Genomic DNA, 19,728 nt, shown 5'->3' on the forward strand with positions numbered 1-19,728 from the left:
AAAACATAGAACTTCCCATAAAATGTTATCACAATGATCTAATGTTCATGTAACTTCCCTTACGTTTCCTAAATTTGCATGGACATTGCTGAAGTTTTCGGAAATTGTCTGAGTTTCTCGGAACTCCTTTATAATTTCAGAAATTTGATCTGTCCTGATCCTCTCTGAGCTTCACTAAAGTTCCTGAAAACCAATAAGTTACCCTGAAGTTCTTTGGACTTGTGAAGTTTTCAAAATATTTATGATGTTTCCTTAAGTTCACTGGACTTTTCTGAAATTTCCGGGTTTTCGAATTTTAAGAGAAATTAATGAAACTGTCTTTAATTAATCGAAACTTACACAAAAGTCTGGACTTTTCTGAAGTTTCAGAACTTTTTAAATGTGCCTGCAGCGAGTGTGGATCTGCAATAAAAATCTGATAGCATCCTTGAAGCTCCGGGAAAGTTAAAAAAAAAGCTGGCGGGAGAAGATGAAAGAATCATTCGAGCGAAGGCTGAAGAAGCTTCCAAGGTAAGGTGGAAGAAAATTCCAGGGAAAGTTGGATGAAACTTCAGGAAGTTTTAAAATGAATAAAAACTTCCGGAAGTTAATTAATGTTTAAAATATATATCTCGATTCCCTAGGAATTACGAGAAAGACCCATCGACCATTTCTCGATTGATGGGTTGCCAAAAACGGTGAGGAATGCAAACATTAGTCGAAAGAGTATCAAGCATAAGGCATCTTTAGAGATTATTGTTTAGAATTTTGAAGGCAAAAAAAAATAGTGGGTGTTCAAAAAGATACAAGTCTCTCACAAAAAATTTCTCTGAAAATCGATCGAAAAATTGATTATTTAAAAAAACGGTATAAATCGGTATAAAATCTTAAAAATCGGTATTCTGAGGAACCTTATCTGTATATCGGTATCTTGTTTGAAAATCGGTATAAATACCTATAAATCGGTATATCTGGCAACGCTGCGCAGCACAGGCCCAGACAATAGGCTAAAGCAAGCTCAGATATTTCCAGTAAAGAGCAGTTCCACTCCAAATAACGAATCGGAAAAACTCGACCTTCTCCGATCTACATTTAAACTTTGCATAATTCAAGCTGAACATAGCATTAGGTCCTAAGTAACATTGAAAGTCGACGAAGAGAATTGATCAATGTTACTTAGGACCTAATGCAATGTTCAGCTTGAATTGTCTGTTTTGAGAAATGATTCACATTTGTGCTGAAATTCGGCCATTTGGGATCTTGTAAATTTCTCAAAATGGCGCCTGAGCAAATCCACGCCAACTGACGAATCTGAAAAACTCGATCTTCTCCAATTTGCATGAAACTTTGCATAACTGTTTGTTAACATTTTTACAAAAATCAGCCATTTCGGATGTATATTTTTTTTTTCAAAATGGTGTCTTTGTAAATCATTACTAAATTGTAGCACGAAAACATTACTTTTGATCGAGATGACGGCCAAGAGAGAAAAAAATCTTTCTGGCAAAAATATACATGGTATTTTCTTGTAGTAGGGTAATTGATTCTGGTTGGACCTATCCAAAAACTGATGATGGTTGGACCTATTTTTTTCAATCGCTAGTTTAGTCAATCTTCACTAATTTTTTATTTTCAAAGATCACTTTACTCTCATAAAAAACTCTTTTTCTTCAATTTGCATGGGTGTTTTATTGAAAAAACTTCAAAACAATTGAGTTTCAAAGTGTTTTAAAAACAGTTCACTTTCCACGCATTAGCTCGTCATCATACCGTACTTTCAAACATACAAAAATTGAATATTTTTTACATTACATACACACTGAGCAGAACATCATGGGTTTAATCTCATACACCTTCGCATTCAAGAGTCGTTCCCGAGTAATACAAATTCATAGAATTATGTTGAGTAAACTGCTTTACAACCAAAACTAGTCATATAAAGGTTATTTTAGATTGTTACAGAACATGTGTGTTGCTTGGGGTTAGTCTTTCCACATAATGTATCATGGACCGGTGGAGGTAACCTATACGTGACTAGTTTTAGTCACAATCAAGCTACTGCAACCTTTAGTAACAGATGTGTGCTACTTGTGGAACCCATCACTGTAATTCAGTGTACCGTTTGCCAAAACGAACCTTGCTGCATACCCAACCCTTTTATATAACGATCGCAGTGAGTTCTCGTGGAAGTTCAGAGGATTTCTCGGCTTCCAACAAAGCGAGTATCGCGTCAACACATTCCTTATCATTCCTTACTTGACCTGCATTTGGACGCGGCCGGCACTGGTATTGCATATTATAAAGTTTGAGATCGCCAGTTTATGCATATTGAAGATGATAACTAGCCCCTGTTGGCTCTCGGTGTGATTACAGGTGATCTGGCAATAACGGAGTAGCAACCGCGGGCAGTCAATCATGCTCATGCTCATTATCATGTCCAAATTAGCGCTGAAGGACATTGTTTACTCCCTGACGATAATATGTAAAGGAATTATAGTCCGTCCGTTGTCGTCAATTCCCCTATGTAAGAAATGTTCTTATAAAATGCTAATATTTTCGTTTAAGTCAAAATTTACCCTTGAGTTTGCCACCAATCACAAAATCCTTAAAACGACTCCTTAAAAAAAAAATCCTTAAAACGACTCTGTATGTAATTTAGAAATGGATCGTTCTCTGGAGTAGCATTAATAACTTTTTATATAGAAAGCGTTAATTCCAATTTAATATTCAATTCCATGGGAAATTTTGAAGATGGATAGGGTGAATAATGCCATTAATCAATCGATCTTTTTGAAGATGCATTATCTGACAATTAAATTGGACTCAAGTAAGCTAGCTTCTATCAAGTAAAAAACGATGCTCCAAAGACCGATCGATTCTTGATGGAAGGATATGTATAATTTTGATTCAAGATATACAAAATTTAACAGACATTGGAGAATCAATTAATTGAGCTGGATAATCTGCATCCCTATCAAATAAAGATTTCGGATGAATTAAACATGGAACGATTTAAAATTGCAAATTACTGTATTTATACATAAGCCGTTTTCAGATCTATCGAGTTTCTGTTTCAGGATCTACCAAGTTCCTGGAGCTGGAGCCAGATTCAGCGACTTCTGGTTGACAATGTGTCCGGGAAGTGGGGCCTTGTGCACGGCTCCACGGTTGGCAGCCACATACGAAGCGGAGTGATGCACTGGAGCAGCAAAGGCCACAGCTGGAACTTGATGATGATGATCCCAGTGGCTGTCGTAAGCATTGGCGCCCGCAGAAACGTGATAAGGATATGAGTTGTAGGCAACTACTGGAGCCTGATGCGCATAAGCCTGGTGAGCCCAGCTGTGATGATCATTCGATTGAACAACGGTTGGTCCGCCGTAGGGCACAACTGGAGCAGCACCATAACCATATCCGTGATGGGCGTAGACCGATGGGACGTAGGAACCTTCAGCGGTAACGGCAAGGGCCATCATGACTACAGCTGCGATGCACTGTAATATAATTAATATTGGTTAAATGGGGACATTTTAACAAAGAAGATCAAGTTGTTTACCTTCATGATAACTTCTTTAAAATTTACTCTAAAGAAGCGAACTGTTTGGAAGATGGAATTAGTTTGATTCCTTTGCCAATGCACAGGTCCATTTTATACCATGATCGAATAGGTGTAAAACAAAGCAGAAGCTTTGACAAACCGTTGAATGATTTAATTTAATCAAAAAAAGCGCACCAATTAAGGCACGATAAAATCAGCAATCTAAAATTGTATATCCACGTCCGGCTGCAATGACCTGCAGCCAACATTGATCGAGATGGAAGCAATCGCGAATTTTTGATTGTTTCGTTTTGATGTTCTATTCTACTTTCAATTGGTGCAAATTGCGAACTTTCAAAATATTACACAATTTTTCTGATGGTATAAAGTGAGCTATTGATTCGTTTTAAGGATCATACTCATCCGAGCAATCAACTTGTCAGCAGGTTTAATCCAAAATCAACAATCATGAAGGTAGTTTCAAGCGTATGTTTAACAAAGTTCAAAACTGAGAACAATTTTGTCTTTTACAGTGCATCGCAGCTGTAGTCATGATGGCCCTTGCCGTTGCCGTTGAAGGTTCATACGTACCATCGGTCTACTCCCATCACGGATTTGGTTATGCTGCTGCTCCATATGCGACCTACGCTTCCTATCATGGACCAACCGTTGTTCAATCGAATGATCAACAGAGCTGGGCCCACCAGGCTTACGCTCACCAGGCTCCAGTAGTTGCCTACAATTCGTATCCTTATCACGTTCCAGCTGCCGTCACTGCCTACGATAGCCAGTGGGATCTTCGCCATCAAGTTCCAGCTGTGGCCTATGCTGCTCCAGTGCATCACTCCGCTTCGTATGTGGCTGCCAACCGTGGGGCAGTGCACAAGGCTCCGCTTCCCGGACACGTTGTCAACCAGAAGTCGCTGAATCTGGCTCCAGCTCCAGGAACATGGTAGAATTATTGACTGTTTTGATATCAATCCGGCACATTTGAAAATAAACAATTAACACTGCAAATATCAATTAATTCTCTTGGTTACCCACCGGCCCTTCATTTCAATTAAAATCATTTTTCCATTTATCAAAATGCTTATTGATCTCCGATTGCTCCTCTTCTTCCTGACATGAGATGGAATAATTAGTGGCGCTTGGAGTCCAATATGGAATAGCCCTAGGGGATAGTGGGGCAGTTTGGCCACCTTAAGAAAATCATCACTAATCATACAAAATTCAGTAGAAAATTCGAACGTTTTTTTAATAAAATCGATAGTTTCAAGCCCTATTTACATCATGAATACAAATTGAATATTAAAAGTAAACTTTTGAATCTTGTGCAAGAAGATTTAAAAAAAAAGTTCGTTTTGTAACCGAAATTAAACCGTTAGGGTGAAATGAGCATCCTATCGGGGTGGTATGTGCGCCTTTGTAAACAAAGGCTAAAAATACTATGTTCTCTTGAAGTTTATGCAGGGTGAACAATAGACTGATGCAAAATTTGAAATTTTCGCTCCACAATACTTAAACGATTCCAAATCGGATCCTGACTAACCTCTTAAAATTTGAACCCATTTGGTGAGAAACTGAGGTGGCACAAACCATTTGAAGTTTGTATGGGAATTACTAATGTAAAACCAAGATTTTTGTTCATGTCTATCTAATAGTTCACGATATCGGTCTGCTTCAAAAGCTTTCAACTGTACTTGTAGGAAATTTTCCCAGCTAAAACATTGCTCACAACTACTTTTTGATTAAATGCAAGGATCGAAAGTTATCAATGTGTTCGTGCATCATCATTATTCATCACGAAAGATCATCGCAGAACCACCTACATGTCAACCTGCAACGTGGACACCGCCGATCCCCTCGAACATTGATAGGTCGACCGACTCCGACAACCATTGAAGGATGACGTTAACGGCCCTTCGGAAATGGCAACATGGTGGAAAAATAACTTCCGATCACCCCTCGGATATAAAAAGCTCGATTCGTCGTTGGTGTGGTCTCTTGCTTCCTGAACGTCATCGGTGAAAAAAGTAAATAATAAACAGTGCAGAATTTTATTGAAGTGGTAGAGATTTTGAAGAGAATAAAAAGTGAATTGCATGGTTAACTAAGTTAAAGATAATAAAATAGTGATTAATTTAAAAGAAGAAGAAGTGTAAGTGATTTGCACCTGCATCTGGAACCTGAAAAGAAAGGGAAAAAGGGAAACCCTACCTACCTGCGCTCGTGAACTGGTGAATCATCTGCTGCTCGTCTTTGTGCTACCGACAAAGTGGTCCTTCGAACCGGATACCGTCGAACTCCGGTCATCCGCCTGCCCTACTGGAAATACACACCACGTGTCACACCAGGTTGAGGTTACCCGCTCCACATCTAGGTTCTCCTAGCAACGATTGGATAAAAATACAAGGCATTGCTTGCCTGATATCAGGTAATTAGGTTTCCAATCTTGCTATTCATTGCCCTTTTGAGCTGCGCGGTCTGTGGCTTTCAGATCCGACTCAACCCTTCAACACCTTCCTACACGATGTCGAACGAGCGGCGAATTAAATCGCTGAAGACGAGGCAGAAGAGCCTCCTAACCTCGTTCGGGCTTATCAAGTCGTTCGTCGATGGCTACCAGGAGGAAACTGGTGCTCACGAGATTCCCGTCCGGTTGGAACACCTTGTGGCCATCTGGAACGATTTCAACGCCATGCAAGCCGAGCTCGAAACGCTGGATGAAGCGGCCATCGAGGCTCACTTAAAGGAACGCATCGAATTCGAGACGTCCTACTTCAGGGTGAAGGGATTCCTGCTCGCCGTTAATAAAAACGAACCAACGTCGCCACGCACTTCTTCGTCTTCTTCTTTAGCCACGCAAAGCCCTCTGTCGTCGCATGTAAGGTTGCCCGACATAAAACTGCCAATTTTCGCCGGAAATCTCGACCAATGGTTGAACTTCCACGACCTCTTCGTTTCGTTGGTCCACTCGTCGCATGAACTGTCGAACATCCAGAAATTTTATTATCTTCGCTCGTCGCTCTCTGGGGATGCTTTGAAGCTCGTGCAAACCATCGCTATTAGTGCCAACAATTACCAGGTCGCCTGGAATCTGCTATTGGACCACTACCAGAACCCCGTACGACTAAAGCAGTCATACGTCCACTCACTGTTCGAATTTCCTTCCGTCAAAAAAGAGTCCGCTTCGGAGCTTCACTCGCTGGTCGAAAAGTTCGAAGCCAACGTGAAAGTCCTTCATCAGCTCGGGGAGAAAACGGAATACTGGGACATTCTGCTGATCCGCATGTTGAGCATCCGCTTAGATCCCACTACCCGGAGGGATTGGGAAGAACACGCATCGACACTCAACGCCATATCGTTCCAAAATCTAACGACGTTCATTCAACGCCGAGTTTCGGTTCTTCAAACCATCGGAAAGACCACCGAGACTCCGTCACCGATCAACTTCTCCAAGAAACCGGTTCAACGAGTGGTTGCCAGTCACGGGGCAAGTCCAACCAACCAACGAAAGTGTGTTGCTTGCTCGGATCATCACCCTCTGTACCAATGTATGGTTTTTTCAAAATTGAGCGCTGATGAGAAGGATAGAGAAGTTCGTCGTCACCAATTGTGCCGTAACTGTCTGCGTAAGGGGCATATGGCCAAGGAATGTCCGTCTTCGAGCACTTGTCGCAAATGTAGAGGTCACCATCACACTCAGCTTTGCCAAGGTTCCGCTGCAACTAGCATGAAAGTTGCTGACTTGCCTCACCCGAAGGAGAATTCAACCCAACAATCAGTCGAACAACCATCCGCTTCGGTATCAGCAACCCTCAACGAGCAGGTCAGCTATGCTTCCACTGGACGCGGACACAAAAGAGTACTGCTCGCCACCGCTGTAGTAATCGTAGTCGACGATAATGGGACGGAACATGCTGCAAGAGCGCTGCTAGACTCAGGCAGTGAATGTTGCTTCGCCACAGAAACGTTTTCGCAACTTGTCAAGGTCCAGCGTAAGCGAATCCACCTTCCTATCGCCGGAATAGGACAATCTTCCACGGAATCACGCTTCAAGTTCCTCTCGAAAATCCGCTCTCGTGTTTGCGACTATAACACCACTGTTGAATTTCTCGTGCTGCCGAAAGTCGCAATCGATTTGCCCTCAGCTGCTGTCGACACATCGTCTTGGGAGATTCCACCTGGCATTCAACTAGCAGATCCTGCTCTTTGCCGAACCAGCCCAATTGATCTTATTCTAGGTGCGGAAGTCTTCTTTGAATTGTTCAAAGTCTCGGGTAGAATCCAACTTGGTCCTGGTCTGCCAACGCTCATCAATTCCGTCTTCGGCTGGGTCGTCTCCGGGAAAACCACCCAGTGTCCATCAATCACTCCGATCGTTGCCAACATCGCTACTGTTGCCGATTTGAACAATCTCATGGAGAAATTCTGGTCGCTTGAAGAGGACAGCTCAAGAACTTGTTACTCGGTGGAGGAAACTGCATGTGAAGAGTACTTTCGTCGAACGGTCTCTCGAACTCCCGAAGGTCGTTACATCGTTTCTCTGCCTCTGAAGGAAGACATTCTCGCTAACCTCGGCGACAATCGTCGTACTGCTATTCGTCGCTTTCGTCTCCTGCAAGGTCAGCTCACTCGAAAAGATGAACTCTGCCAACAGTACCGAGATTTCATGGACGAGTACGAACAGCTAGGTCACATGGAACTTGTGCAGGATTACCAGCAACCACAACATCCTTCTTACCATCTTCCCCATCATGCCGTCATACGAGAGGACAGCACCACTACGAAAGTACGCGTGGTCTTCGACGCGTCTTGCCGTACACCGAATGGACCATCCTTGAACGACGCACTCATGGTCGGACCTATCGTGCAGGAAGACCTGCGATCAATTACAATGCGATCCAGAATCCACCCGGTCTTGCTCAACGCCGATGTCAAGCAAATGTATCGGCAGATTCTGACGGACCAACGTAGCAACAACCTGCAGCATATCGTGTGGAGTCCGTCACCAGAAGCCCCTCTACAAACATACGAGCTGAAAACCGTTACTTACGGTACCGCTAGCGCTCCGTTTCTTGCTACACGAGTGCTGCAGCAACTGGCTGATGACGAGCAGAACGATTTCCCCGAAGCTGCCAACGTTCTTCGTAAGGACTTTTACGTCGACGACTTGTTTTCCGGAGCGAACACGATAGAAGAAGCAATCACTCTACGAAAGCAACTAGAATCTTTTCTCAAAAGAGGAGGATTTGAACTACGGAAATGGGCTTCAAATGAACCAGCGGTAGTAGAAGACGTCCCGACCGAGAACAGGGCTCTCAAGTCATCGGTCGACCTCGACAGGGATCAGTGCATAAAAACCCTTGGGCTCCACTGGGAGCCAGCCACCGACGTTCTTCGCTACAAAACTCAACTTTCTTCAACCTCATCTAACGAAGCTTTGACAAAACGGATCGCACTTTCGTACATAGCACGATTGTTCGACCCACTTGGACTTGTTGGACCCGTCGTAACAACAGCAAAAATCTTTATGCAAGCGATTTGGACACTCGTGGACGACGAGGGAAAGACATGGAGCTGGGATAAGGAACTTCCACCCACATTCAAGACCCGTTGGGAATCGTACCAGTCTCAACTTCCCTCCCTCAACGAGCTTCGGATACCACGTTGCGTTCTCTTTCCGTCATCAACATCATTGCAAATCCACGTCTTCACCGACGCCTCCAATCACGCATACGGTGCGTGTGTCTACCTTAGATCAACAAACTCCAATGGCTGCGTCAAGGTAGCGCTCCTGACCTCCAAATCTAAAGTCGCACCCCTCAAGAAACAAAGCATTCCGCGACTTGAGCTGTGCGGTGCCCTTGCTGGCGCTCAACTCTACGAGAAGGTTATGACTTCGCTTCAATTAACGGTCGATACATTTTTCTGGGTCGATTCCACTGTAGTACTCTGCTGGCTGAAATCCTCTCCCTCTACATGGACAACATTCGTGGCGAACCGAGTATCCAAGATCCAGCTTGCTACCAAAAACTGCTCGTGGAATCACGTCGCCGGAATACAGAATCCAGCTGATCTCATCTCTAGAGGAACAACAGCGGATAATCTCACCGAAAGCAATCTTTGGTGGAACGGTCCCGATTGGCTACAGCGTGAACCTTCCGAATGGCCAATAGCTCAATCCAACTCTAATCAACCCGAAGAAGCCCTTCGAGAAACCAAGAAGCTACTCTTCACGGCAGTTCCAGCTGCCGAAGAACCGTCATTCATTGATGAGCATGTCGGAAAGTTCTCCAACTACGCACGCATGTTACGGATCACAGCGTACTGTCTTCGATTTCTACAAAACTGTCGGCTTAAAATCACTCAGCGTCCAACAAGCACCTTTCTCACCACGGAGGAAATCATCAAATCCGAATCGACACTAATCAAGCTAGTGCAGCAACAATGTTTTGGCAGCGAACGACAACAACTACTACAACGGCAACCTGTACCAGCGAAGTCTCGTCTTCGATGGTTTCATCCTTTTCTCGACGACAATCAAGTTCTTCGGATCGGCGGACGACTTAGCAACTCTCAACTTTCGTTCGACAACAAGCATCCCGTCATCCTACCATCGTCACACGCATTCTCATCGCTGCTGGTTAGATCCTTTCATCTGCGACATCTTCACGCAGCGCCACAGCTTCTTCTCACGCTACTCCGTCTCCGGTATTGGATCATAGGGGCCAGGGATCTTGTCAAGCGAATGGTCCACAGCTGCGTCATTTGCTTCCGGAACCGTCCTAAAATGATAGAACAATTTATGGCGGAGTTACCTGCTGCTCGTGTCACTGCAACTCGGCCGTTCACCGTAACCGGCATCGACTATTGGGGGCCCATCCAAATCAAACCACATCATCGACGAGCTGCACCAAGAAAGGCATATGTAGCTGTTTTCGTGTGCTTCTGTACAAAAGCCGTGCATCTGGAATTGGTGGTTGATTTGAGCACAGCGAAGTTCATCCAAGCCTTGCGACGATTCGTCTCCCGGCGAGGTCTCTGTTCCGAAGTCTACAGCGACAATGGACGAAATTTTGTAGGAGCTGCCAACGAATTACGTCACCTACTTCGCAGTCAAGAACATAAAGCTACAGTCGCCGAAGAATGCACGAAAAACGGGATAAAATGGCACTTCAATCCGCCGAAAGCATCTCACTTTGGTGGACTGTGGGAAGCTGCTATCGCATCGGCTCAAAAACACTTCGTCAGAGTGTTAGGATTTCGCACTTTGGCCTTCGATGACACTGAAACTCTGCTCGCTCAAATAGAATGCTGCTTGAATTCCAGGCCAATCGTTCCAATCAGCGACGATCCTAATGATTTTGAGGCGCTCACTCCTGGCCACTTTCTAACCGGTTCCGCCTTGAAATCTGTTCCTGACTACGATTATTCAGCAACCCCGTGCAATCGTCTTCGTCACTGGCAGCAAACGCAAAAAATCTTTCAAGATTTATGGCAAAGATGGCACATCGAATATCTGGCAACTCTCCAGCCACGAACTAAGTGGATAAATCCTTCAACCACCATTGATATTGGACGACTGGTTATCATCAAGGACGAGAATGCTCCTCCCATGCGCTGGAGAACAGCTCGAATCGTCGAACTTCACCCTGGGGCCGATGGAATCGTTCGTGTCGTTACTCTCCAAACATCGCACGGAAAATTCACTCGACCGGTGTCCAAAATATGCTTGCTGCCGATTGCACCATCACCGCTGAATGAAAACCATTCGTCGTCTAATCCACTGCTCACCGAAGAATCTCCAACCAACCAGCACTAATTGGATATGATCATCCAAATCAATCTCCAATGAAGAGGACCTGCAATAAATTATACAAGGCCCTTTTTTCAAAGGGATAAGGTGAGAACCTGTCCAATTAATTATATAATTGCGAAACCCGCTACCGGGTCTTCTGTTTTCTTTTGCCAGCAACAGCAACAAATAACAATCGTCGTTCAGTATAGACCGACAACAAGATGACGTCTATCACCAAAACATCGATCACAAAAAATCGGAACTACTCAACGAACGGACAGGGCAGAACACGGTAAACCAAAACTACCCAATGGAAGGAAGCATTTCATCGAGGAATAATCAGAAATACAATTTCTGAAGGGGCCAGAATGTTCGTGCATCATCATTATTCATCACGAAAGATCATCGCAGAACCACCTACATGTCAACCTGCAACGTGGACACCGCCGATCCCCTCGAACATTGATAGGTCGACCGACTCCGACAACCATTGAAGGATGACGTTAACGGCCCTTCGGAAATGGCAACATGGTGGAAAAATAACTTCCGATCACCCCTCGGATATAAAAAGCTCGATTCGTCGTTGGTGTGGTCTCTTGCTTCCTGAACGTCATCGGTGAAAAAAGTAAATAATAAACAGTGAAGAATTTTATTGAAGTGGTAGAGATTTTGAAGAGAATAAAAAGTGAATTGCATGGTTAACTAAGTTAAAGATAATAAAATAGTGATTAATTTAAAAGAAGAAGAAGTGTAAGTGATTTGCACCTGCATCTGGAACCTGAAAAGAAAGGGAAAAAGGGAAACCCTACCTACCTGCGCTCGTGAACTGGTGAATCATCTGCTGCTCGTCTTTGTGCTACCGACACAATGGTTCAATGCGCTGATGTCGTATGATCATGCTCAATCAATTGCTCAGCAGGCAACATTGGTGTTTCTGGGGCGTTGAATAGGACACAAAAATCATGGCTACTATGTCACACTGCAAAATACAGTGTTGCCTACAGAGCAGCTGCTTGATCAAGTCATAAGTTTACCAATCTCTTAAATAATTAATAACTTTTTCCTGTCTCGTTTTACATAGAAACGATCTTGAGCAAAGTTGTAGCTGAGAAAATTTTCGATAAGAATGGCTATTGAACGGTTTCGCAGCTCAATATGGAGAAAGACTAGAAGGCAATGAACAAAAAGTTGAGATTTCCCATAGTAATTTACATGTAAACTTCAAATGGTTTGTGCGAAGTCTGTTTCTAACCAAATGAGTTGTAACTTTTGGAGGCTAATCAGAACCCGATTTGAAACCTTTTAAGCACTGTGGAGCGAAAAAGTCAAATTTTGCATCAGTCTAGTGAACAATGAACAGTTTTAGCTTAGCTTAGCTTAGACTGACTGCACATATCAACCGACCATTCTCATTGTACAAGTTTCAGTGACTCCATATTTTGTTGATCAATAACGGCGCCGGCCACATCCTTGCAATCAGGTGGGAGTAGGGGAGGAATATTGGAGTGACATTTGTTGTTTGTGGGCCGTGTTTACCTCTGCACCCCAACAAAAGACACAGGAAAGGAGATTTTGTTAGTGAGTTGGGTTCGTTGGATCAGGATTCACCTTGATAAGTGATGCGACCATGGTTTTAAATGAATCAGTGTTATCATGCATTATACTTGGATTTGCCTGAAGCCTAAACAAAATGGTGGATCATGATATAATAAATCTGAAGACGTTCCATCATCGAAAAGCTGAACACAAACTTAGAGCATAAGCATGAGCAAAATTGACCGCCCGCGACTGCCAACACCAAAGAGCTGAAAACCAATTCAAACAAATCCAATCAACAGACAAAAGCAGGGCGAAAGCTATAAGAGTGAATCATTACAGTGTAAATCCAATCGTTATCGAAGAGCTGGAAGAAAACTTAAATAATTCAAATCAATAGATCCAGTCTGAATGAAGGCAGAAAAAAGAGAATAATTATACAGCAATGACCCCATTTTGACAGCTAGCAAAGTATGTGTATCTTAAACATCCATCTTGAAGGAGGAAGATATGAAATCACAATTATGTGGAGTTACTGAAAAATAACAGTCTGATACGCGGAGAGGCTGTTAGGATCGGGTCATAACTGTAATGTGAATATTAGGAAGATTTGTCATCATCAAACCATTCTTGAATTATTCAACCTGGAAGAATGCTTGTGAATAATTGTTATGCAGATAAATTAAATTGATAAACTAAATGGTTCAAACAACAACTCCAGCATGTAGAAAAGCTGAAAATAGGGAATCTTTACAATGTGGATCCTACACAAAATATACGAATCACTTCCATCGTAGTAAAGATGTACCACGTACCAAGCCATATGTTCGTCATATAAACGTTAAACATACACTAGAGAAAATCAAATGATGTTACGTTGCTTAATCCAGTTGTGTTTTGATCCTGCTTTAAATATTTATCATTGAATATATAATAATAATATAAAAGAGTGATTGATTCAAATTCAAACTTCACGGTGAAGCCTTAAAACAAGGATAACCTTCTACTACCGATGATCTTTTAAACCAAGAGAAAAAAAGCTACGAAAAAGCGCAACAATTATTTTCTGTAGAATAAATTATGTTTCAGAAGAACTGCCTAATCATGTCTGATTTTTCACCAAAGCAGCTGTTTCAAAACTTGAATTCATATGATACTGTCATATTTATGAAACGAATAATGTAAAATTTAAGAATTTATGATGAAATATCAGTGGTACTCATACTGCCCCGACTGGACTTAAGTAATATTTTGTTAAGAAAATCTTTAATGTTTCTTAAAATCTAAAAAAAATCATCGTGTCATGTAAGAAACAAATGACCATTTATAAAGTTGCTGAAGGTATATCAACAAGAAGAGTCTATTGATAGACCTTATTTTCTTATTCAGAAATCTTATAACAGTTTTGACATTTTGAGCTAGTCTAACATTTTTCGAATATTTGCTCTAGAGAAAAGTATTTTGTTAGGCTTAAACGAAATGGATAGTTGAAGTAGGCTTCAAGCATTAAGCCTGCATCAGATTTTTTGTGAAATGTTTTCAATAAGTTGGTTTTTAAACGGGTGACCACATTGCCCCATTGGTCGTATTGCCCCACTTTCCCCTACTATTTGGGTTAGGAAAGGTTCCATTTATTAACGAGACTCTTTCATTTGTCCTTTGGACATTGTATCGCATTGTGATATATTTGAACTAAAAAAGATTTCAGCAATTTACTATTTGAGAGTTCACATTTATTGACAGTGGAGTGAATAGTTCTTCTACTTATTTACACAATACAAACGCATACATACAACACAGAACTTCAGTTTCACAATGTGTGTTTAAGTCAATCATGGCAGTTGTTTATCATCTTGATGTTGAGCATAGATCTGCTGCTGAGATTTATCAATTTGGCATCAACAAATTTACAGGGTTCCTGGAGCTGGGGCAAGGTTCAGCTGCTTCTGGGAGATGGCATGTCCTGGCAGAGGGGCAACATGGACGGCACCACGGTTGGCGGTGACCGAGGTAGCTCCGGGAACAACTCCGGCATGGTGAGCAACCGAGGCAGCTGGAGCACCCCAGTGAGTGGCAGCCGGCCAAGCTCCGGCACCCCAGTGCGCGGCTGGCCAGGCACCATAGGCTCCAGCATGTGGCCAAGCTCCGGCCCAGTGAGCGGCTGGCCAAGCTCCAGCATTAGCCTGGACAACGGTGGAACCCCATGGTCCTCCCCATGGATATCCGGCTGCACCGGGCCAGCTAGCTTCCGAGGCGACGGCCAGGGCAAGAACAACGGCAGCAACGATAAACTGTAAATAGAACCAAAACACATTCCGTTATCACTTAAATCACACACTGATAAGACCCAAACTGTACCTTCATTGTGGTTGATGAGGTTTTTGGTTTGTTGGTTGAGGTTTGATTGTTTGAACACTTGAGTTTGCTATGCTTCAACTCAGAACCCGGCAGTAGCTTTTATACTAAACCACATCAAATCGATCGCTTCCAGAGCCTCTGGTAAAATATCGCCATCTCGGCTAGGCTGGATCGAGCGGGCGCTGCATTCGGAAAACCCACAGCCCGAACTTCCGATCCAAACGCGAAAGTATTGTCCGTTAATAATTGTGATTATTGGTGCTGTACTAAGTAGACCGACTATACATTCTCCAAGACGGCCACGACATCGACGAACCAACACCACCCAGATCAGGTTAGATTCAACCTATTGACGCTGTGTGGGTTTCGAGCAGGCGAGAATCCTAGTTTCAACTCTTCTCCCCCTCCAACCATACTGGTACACAGTTTGCAGCAAATTAACAAGGGTGGAGCGCTCTCGACATAGATGGGAGGGAGGGAAATAGATCGTGATAATTTATCAACCGCGTATGGAAAGGGTGGCGGACTAAATACTTTGGATATGCGTTTTTCGTCAAAGATCTACAAACATTGCCAGTTGGAGTAGTTACTGTTGACGTTGATCAATGGCAGGATGCAACGGTACGGTTGGTCAGTATTTTTAACTACAAATAGTTAGTAGCATTTACTGATATCATTCAAGTTATAAGCCATAATAAGAATGTTAGGGGCCTCAGATGGGCTAGTCGGTTAAGGCATAGTATTTGCAAGCCGTATGCGGTGGGGTCATTTCCCTTTCCGGTCTAGGAAATCTTTCGGGTTGGAAATTTATATAGGGCATAAAGTACATTTTGATACAAGTTAATTTATTTGTGGCCATAGAAAGCTCTATGGTAGTGCTTCAAAAACACTAAGTTGAGAGCTGATGAGAACTTGTGTATGAACATCAACGCCAGGTAGAAGAAGTACAATGGAGGTATTTACATGGCACATCGTAATCATTTAAGCTATCGTAAAAATACAATGCTCCTTTTAAGTGCAATGGAATTTGCGCATTTACGAAGGATTACACGTTTACCATGCACTATGTGAATACCCCTAATGTATAAATAGCATATCTAATAAGACAATTGCAATACACAATCAACCATGTAGCTATGCCTTTCATTAGCATTGACTTTCCGTCGAAGTCAGTGATCCGTTAAGTGAGTTGTTTCTGCACATTTCAGAAAATGTTCTTCGAGACAGGAAGCCTCAAATTGTATGAAACTTTATGATTGTTTTTGATTTGGACACAATTCGCCTTCAATTCTTCAATCGATCAGAGAAACGCAATTACCAACCTACCAACGATCAAAATGAAAGCCTCGTGATAATCTCGCTTGCCGTGGCTGAATGCTGAAAATAATTAATTGGTTCTTTGCTATGACAATGATTAACAAGCCGGTTGCTGTTGCTAGAAAATTGGTGTGTATTTTCCCCATACTGAGTAATTTACATTTGAAATGGGCGTATTTAATAAAGAAAATTGTCAATTTCGCGTGATCTTCAATGGATATCCATTATTCAACAAAAATGAGTATTTTAACAATTCCTAAGAGTTTTCACATTATGTATATGTATGTATGTAAGTAACCACCATCCTAGCTAATGTCTTGCCCTGCATGCACCTCCACTTAACAGAAAAGTAGAGATTTTGTTATCGTTCTGAATTCAACATATTGCTGTATGAAGGGCCAAAATGGACCGAGCGGACCCGTAAGCAGAGACACTTACGCGAAACCCGCGGGAATAAGAGAATCTCCTTCCAACATTATGATCCAACAAAACGAATAACGAAATTCGCAATATGGTAGAGCGCTACTTCGTCGTAATCGCCCATTTCCGTTCTATCGATCAGAAAAGATCAATAATATCAATGATTTCACCGTGCACAAATCAATAATAGGTTTGTTCCGATGCGTTAGTTCATTAGCTACAACATAAATCCTAGTAGAGCGCATTGTATGAATATTTACGGTCATTGTTCTCAAAACAAAAGAAGCGCTCCTAGCGAATCCCCTTTTTCTACGTTTATCCGTAGGACGAAGAAAATCTAATGGCGTTTCAATGCGTTAGGACGGAATTGAAACTCGTAGAACGAATTTAGAATCAAGAAGCAGTAGGGTAAACGCTCCTATAGTTGCGGTACGTTAGAAGCGTTAGGTTCCTATAGTTGTGTATGGAGACTCCGTACACAACTATAGGAGCCTAACGCTACTAACGTACCGCAACTATAGGAGCTTTCCCCTATTAGATTTTAAACAATATCTCAACAATTTGTGACTCTTTATCAAATCTAACGGTACGTATGGAAAGGTGAATAAATTTAGAAGCCATTTTTGACAGAAATATTCTATGTTTTGTTTAAACTCGTTCAGAAAAGAGAGGTAAAGCGCGGCTTGTGCTTAGTAGGATGGAAATTAGATCAAAAACCCTACTAGTTAAGCTTTCCACGTGATGGTTTGTTTGAGAAGGGTGCGTCAATTTCATTGCAACTGTTGGAGTAGAATGCACACCATCAAAATCGAATTCGTAGGATAAAGAAAATGACAGTGTACATTCCCTCCTAGATTTTTAGTTGGCACTCCACTCCTTTGTCCAATTACAACTTCAATGATGCCCTGATGCTCCCTCCCGTCCCATCGTTTAATAAATTTACTGTATAAATTCATATATTATCATACAAGATTTAATTTAAATATAGTATGTAATGAGATTTATAGATGTTAAATAAATAATTATATAATTAATAAAATATAACAAAATACAAACAACCTCGATTTTAGTCATTCAATTTCTTTAAACTCAAGCTATATATGAATATTTTAATTGCATGGTATGATTGAACTCAACTTTGCCTATTTAATGAATCCAAAATTTAAGTAAAGAATTAATTTACTAAATAATCGAGGTTATTTGAGCATACAAGAGCTATAAAAACAGTAATGATGAATAATTCTTGAAATAGCAAAACTCTGCAAATGTAAACAATTTAAAAACATTGACCTAATGTATGATGATATCCAATTGATTCTCTTAGTAATCTAAATTCTGAAAACCATAGATCATATTATATTATAATAAAATAAAAGATAAATAACAATGATATGCTATTGGATACACCTTCTGGTCCTTCAGGATGTTCAGGACAACTATTTTCAATAAATGAAAATTATAGTTATAGTTATAATATAATGAGGTTTTAAATATGTAAAAAACATTAACTAGTCATGCAACATATAATATAAAAATAAATAGAATGTAAAATAAACAAGCATTACAAAATACAAATAAGATCGATATTAGTTAACCTCAATACATTCAACTGATGTTAACTTTTGATATTTTATTTCAATTGAAACAACCCAAGTAACAATTCAAGCTGAACAGTAAGAACAGAAGCTGATTATTGGTTGATTTAAGGTGTACAAAGCTGATTAACAGCTGGCTGAATATATAGTTGATTAGTAGTGCATAAAGCTAATTGTATCCCCATAATTCAACCTCGATAAGTTAGCTGATCTAAATTTTGAACAAGCCTTATTTTAGCTTAACACTACTCCACAAATCAGCAATGGACTACACACATTTTGATAGCCAGATTTGTTAAATGTAGTCAGTGTCACTCGATGCATTTCTGGAAATTTAATTCATCTAAATTCACTGCCTACCTTTCTTATCCCAAGTAGCGGCAGCAGTATAGACAAGGTAGAGGAGCTTTTTACGAATAGAAGTGGGCTGCGACGACGCCGGAAGTATTAACATTTGCATTACTGTGTTTTGACTGCTTTAAGGTTCAACAAACCATCATTGTTTTTTCAATCATCATCAAAAAATCAAAAGCTGTTTTTTCGTTCAAATTCAAAATTCTGCCAATGCTGATGACATTTTCATTGGCAGAATTTTGAATTTGAACGAAAAAACTGCTTTTGATTATTGAAAATGTAATGATGGTTTGTTGAATCATAATGCATTAAATTTTCAGACAGAATTCCAAAAATATAACTCAATTATGGCACTAGGTAGCTTCCACAAGATCATGGAAATAAATTGCCTACTTGTGTCTACATTGTGTTAACTACACTTGAAAATGAGAGGAATGTTTTACTGTCACCAGTTGTTGTTTACAATTCTGCATTGCTGTATAATACTCTTCCGGTTGCTGTTATTCAACAGTAGGTATGATTGATACCTGTGAATCAGCGACTGCCGGTTCGGATCCCGAAATTCAAATGTAATTTTTGGACTTATAATAACAATATAAATATGTAAATCCAATTAGTCAGCATCTTGTTGCAGTCCCATAAAAATATATGAGATATGAAGCGGTATTCCATTATTATTTTTACTTAATAAAACTAGAAGGCTGAACAAGGGTTGGAAAAGACTGTTATTTAATGCCTTTAAAAGCTTATAATTTATATAACTGTTAAGCTTTTGGCTGAATAAAATCACCAGATATAGATGCTTAAAAGCTGAACAAAGGTTAACGTGG

The 19,728-nt window shown here is 41.2% G+C and overlaps 4 protein-coding genes across 5 annotated transcripts in view; 2 read left to right on the forward strand and 2 right to left on the reverse strand.

Moving 5' to 3' along the window:
- LOC135705757 (adult cuticle protein 1-like) overlaps positions 1-19,728 on the reverse strand; it is a 64,901-nt gene that overhangs the window by 21,717 nt on the left and 23,456 nt on the right. The window contains exon 2 of one of the 2 annotated variants that reach the window (XM_065227610.1): positions 3,029-3,473. The exons of the other annotated variant lie outside the window; for it this stretch is intronic. Within the exon in view, the coding sequence (XP_065083682.1) occupies positions 3,060-3,473 (414 nt within the window). The 3' untranslated portion in view covers positions 3,029-3,059. Of the gene's footprint in view, positions 1-3,028; positions 3,474-19,728 lie in introns of those variants that run through there. 2 annotated transcript variants of the gene reach the window in all.
- The window catches only part of LOC135705765 (adult cuticle protein 1-like), a 39,391-nt gene that overhangs the window by 2,783 nt on the left and 16,880 nt on the right, over positions 1-19,728 (forward strand). The gene's annotated exons all lie outside the window — the stretch shown is intronic.
- Positions 3,954-19,728, forward strand: part of LOC135705761 (adult cuticle protein 1-like) — a 55,704-nt gene continuing 39,929 nt past the window's right edge. Inside the window, exon 1 of the mRNA XM_065227615.1 lies at positions 3,954-3,991. Within this exon, the coding sequence (XP_065083687.1) occupies positions 3,986-3,991 (6 nt within the window). The 5' untranslated portion in view covers positions 3,954-3,985. The remainder of the gene's footprint in view (positions 3,992-19,728) is intronic.
- LOC135705870 (adult cuticle protein 1-like) lies at positions 14,566-15,233 on the reverse strand. The gene is made up of 2 exons (XM_065227724.1): positions 15,213-15,233; positions 14,566-15,145 (listed from the first exon to the last, which is right to left on the reverse strand). The coding sequence occupies exons 1-2, from the start codon at positions 15,216-15,218 to the stop codon at positions 14,762-14,764; spliced, it is 390 nt and encodes a 129-aa protein (XP_065083796.1). The 5' UTR covers positions 15,219-15,233; the 3' UTR covers positions 14,566-14,761.

Source organism: Ochlerotatus camptorhynchus, unplaced genomic scaffold (genome assembly GCF_037179485.1).
Source record: "Ochlerotatus camptorhynchus isolate MF236.1 unplaced genomic scaffold, CSIRO-AGI_Acam_v1.1 ptg000274l, whole genome shotgun sequence".
Classification (NCBI taxonomy): Eukaryota; Metazoa; Arthropoda; class Insecta; order Diptera; family Culicidae; genus Ochlerotatus; species Ochlerotatus camptorhynchus.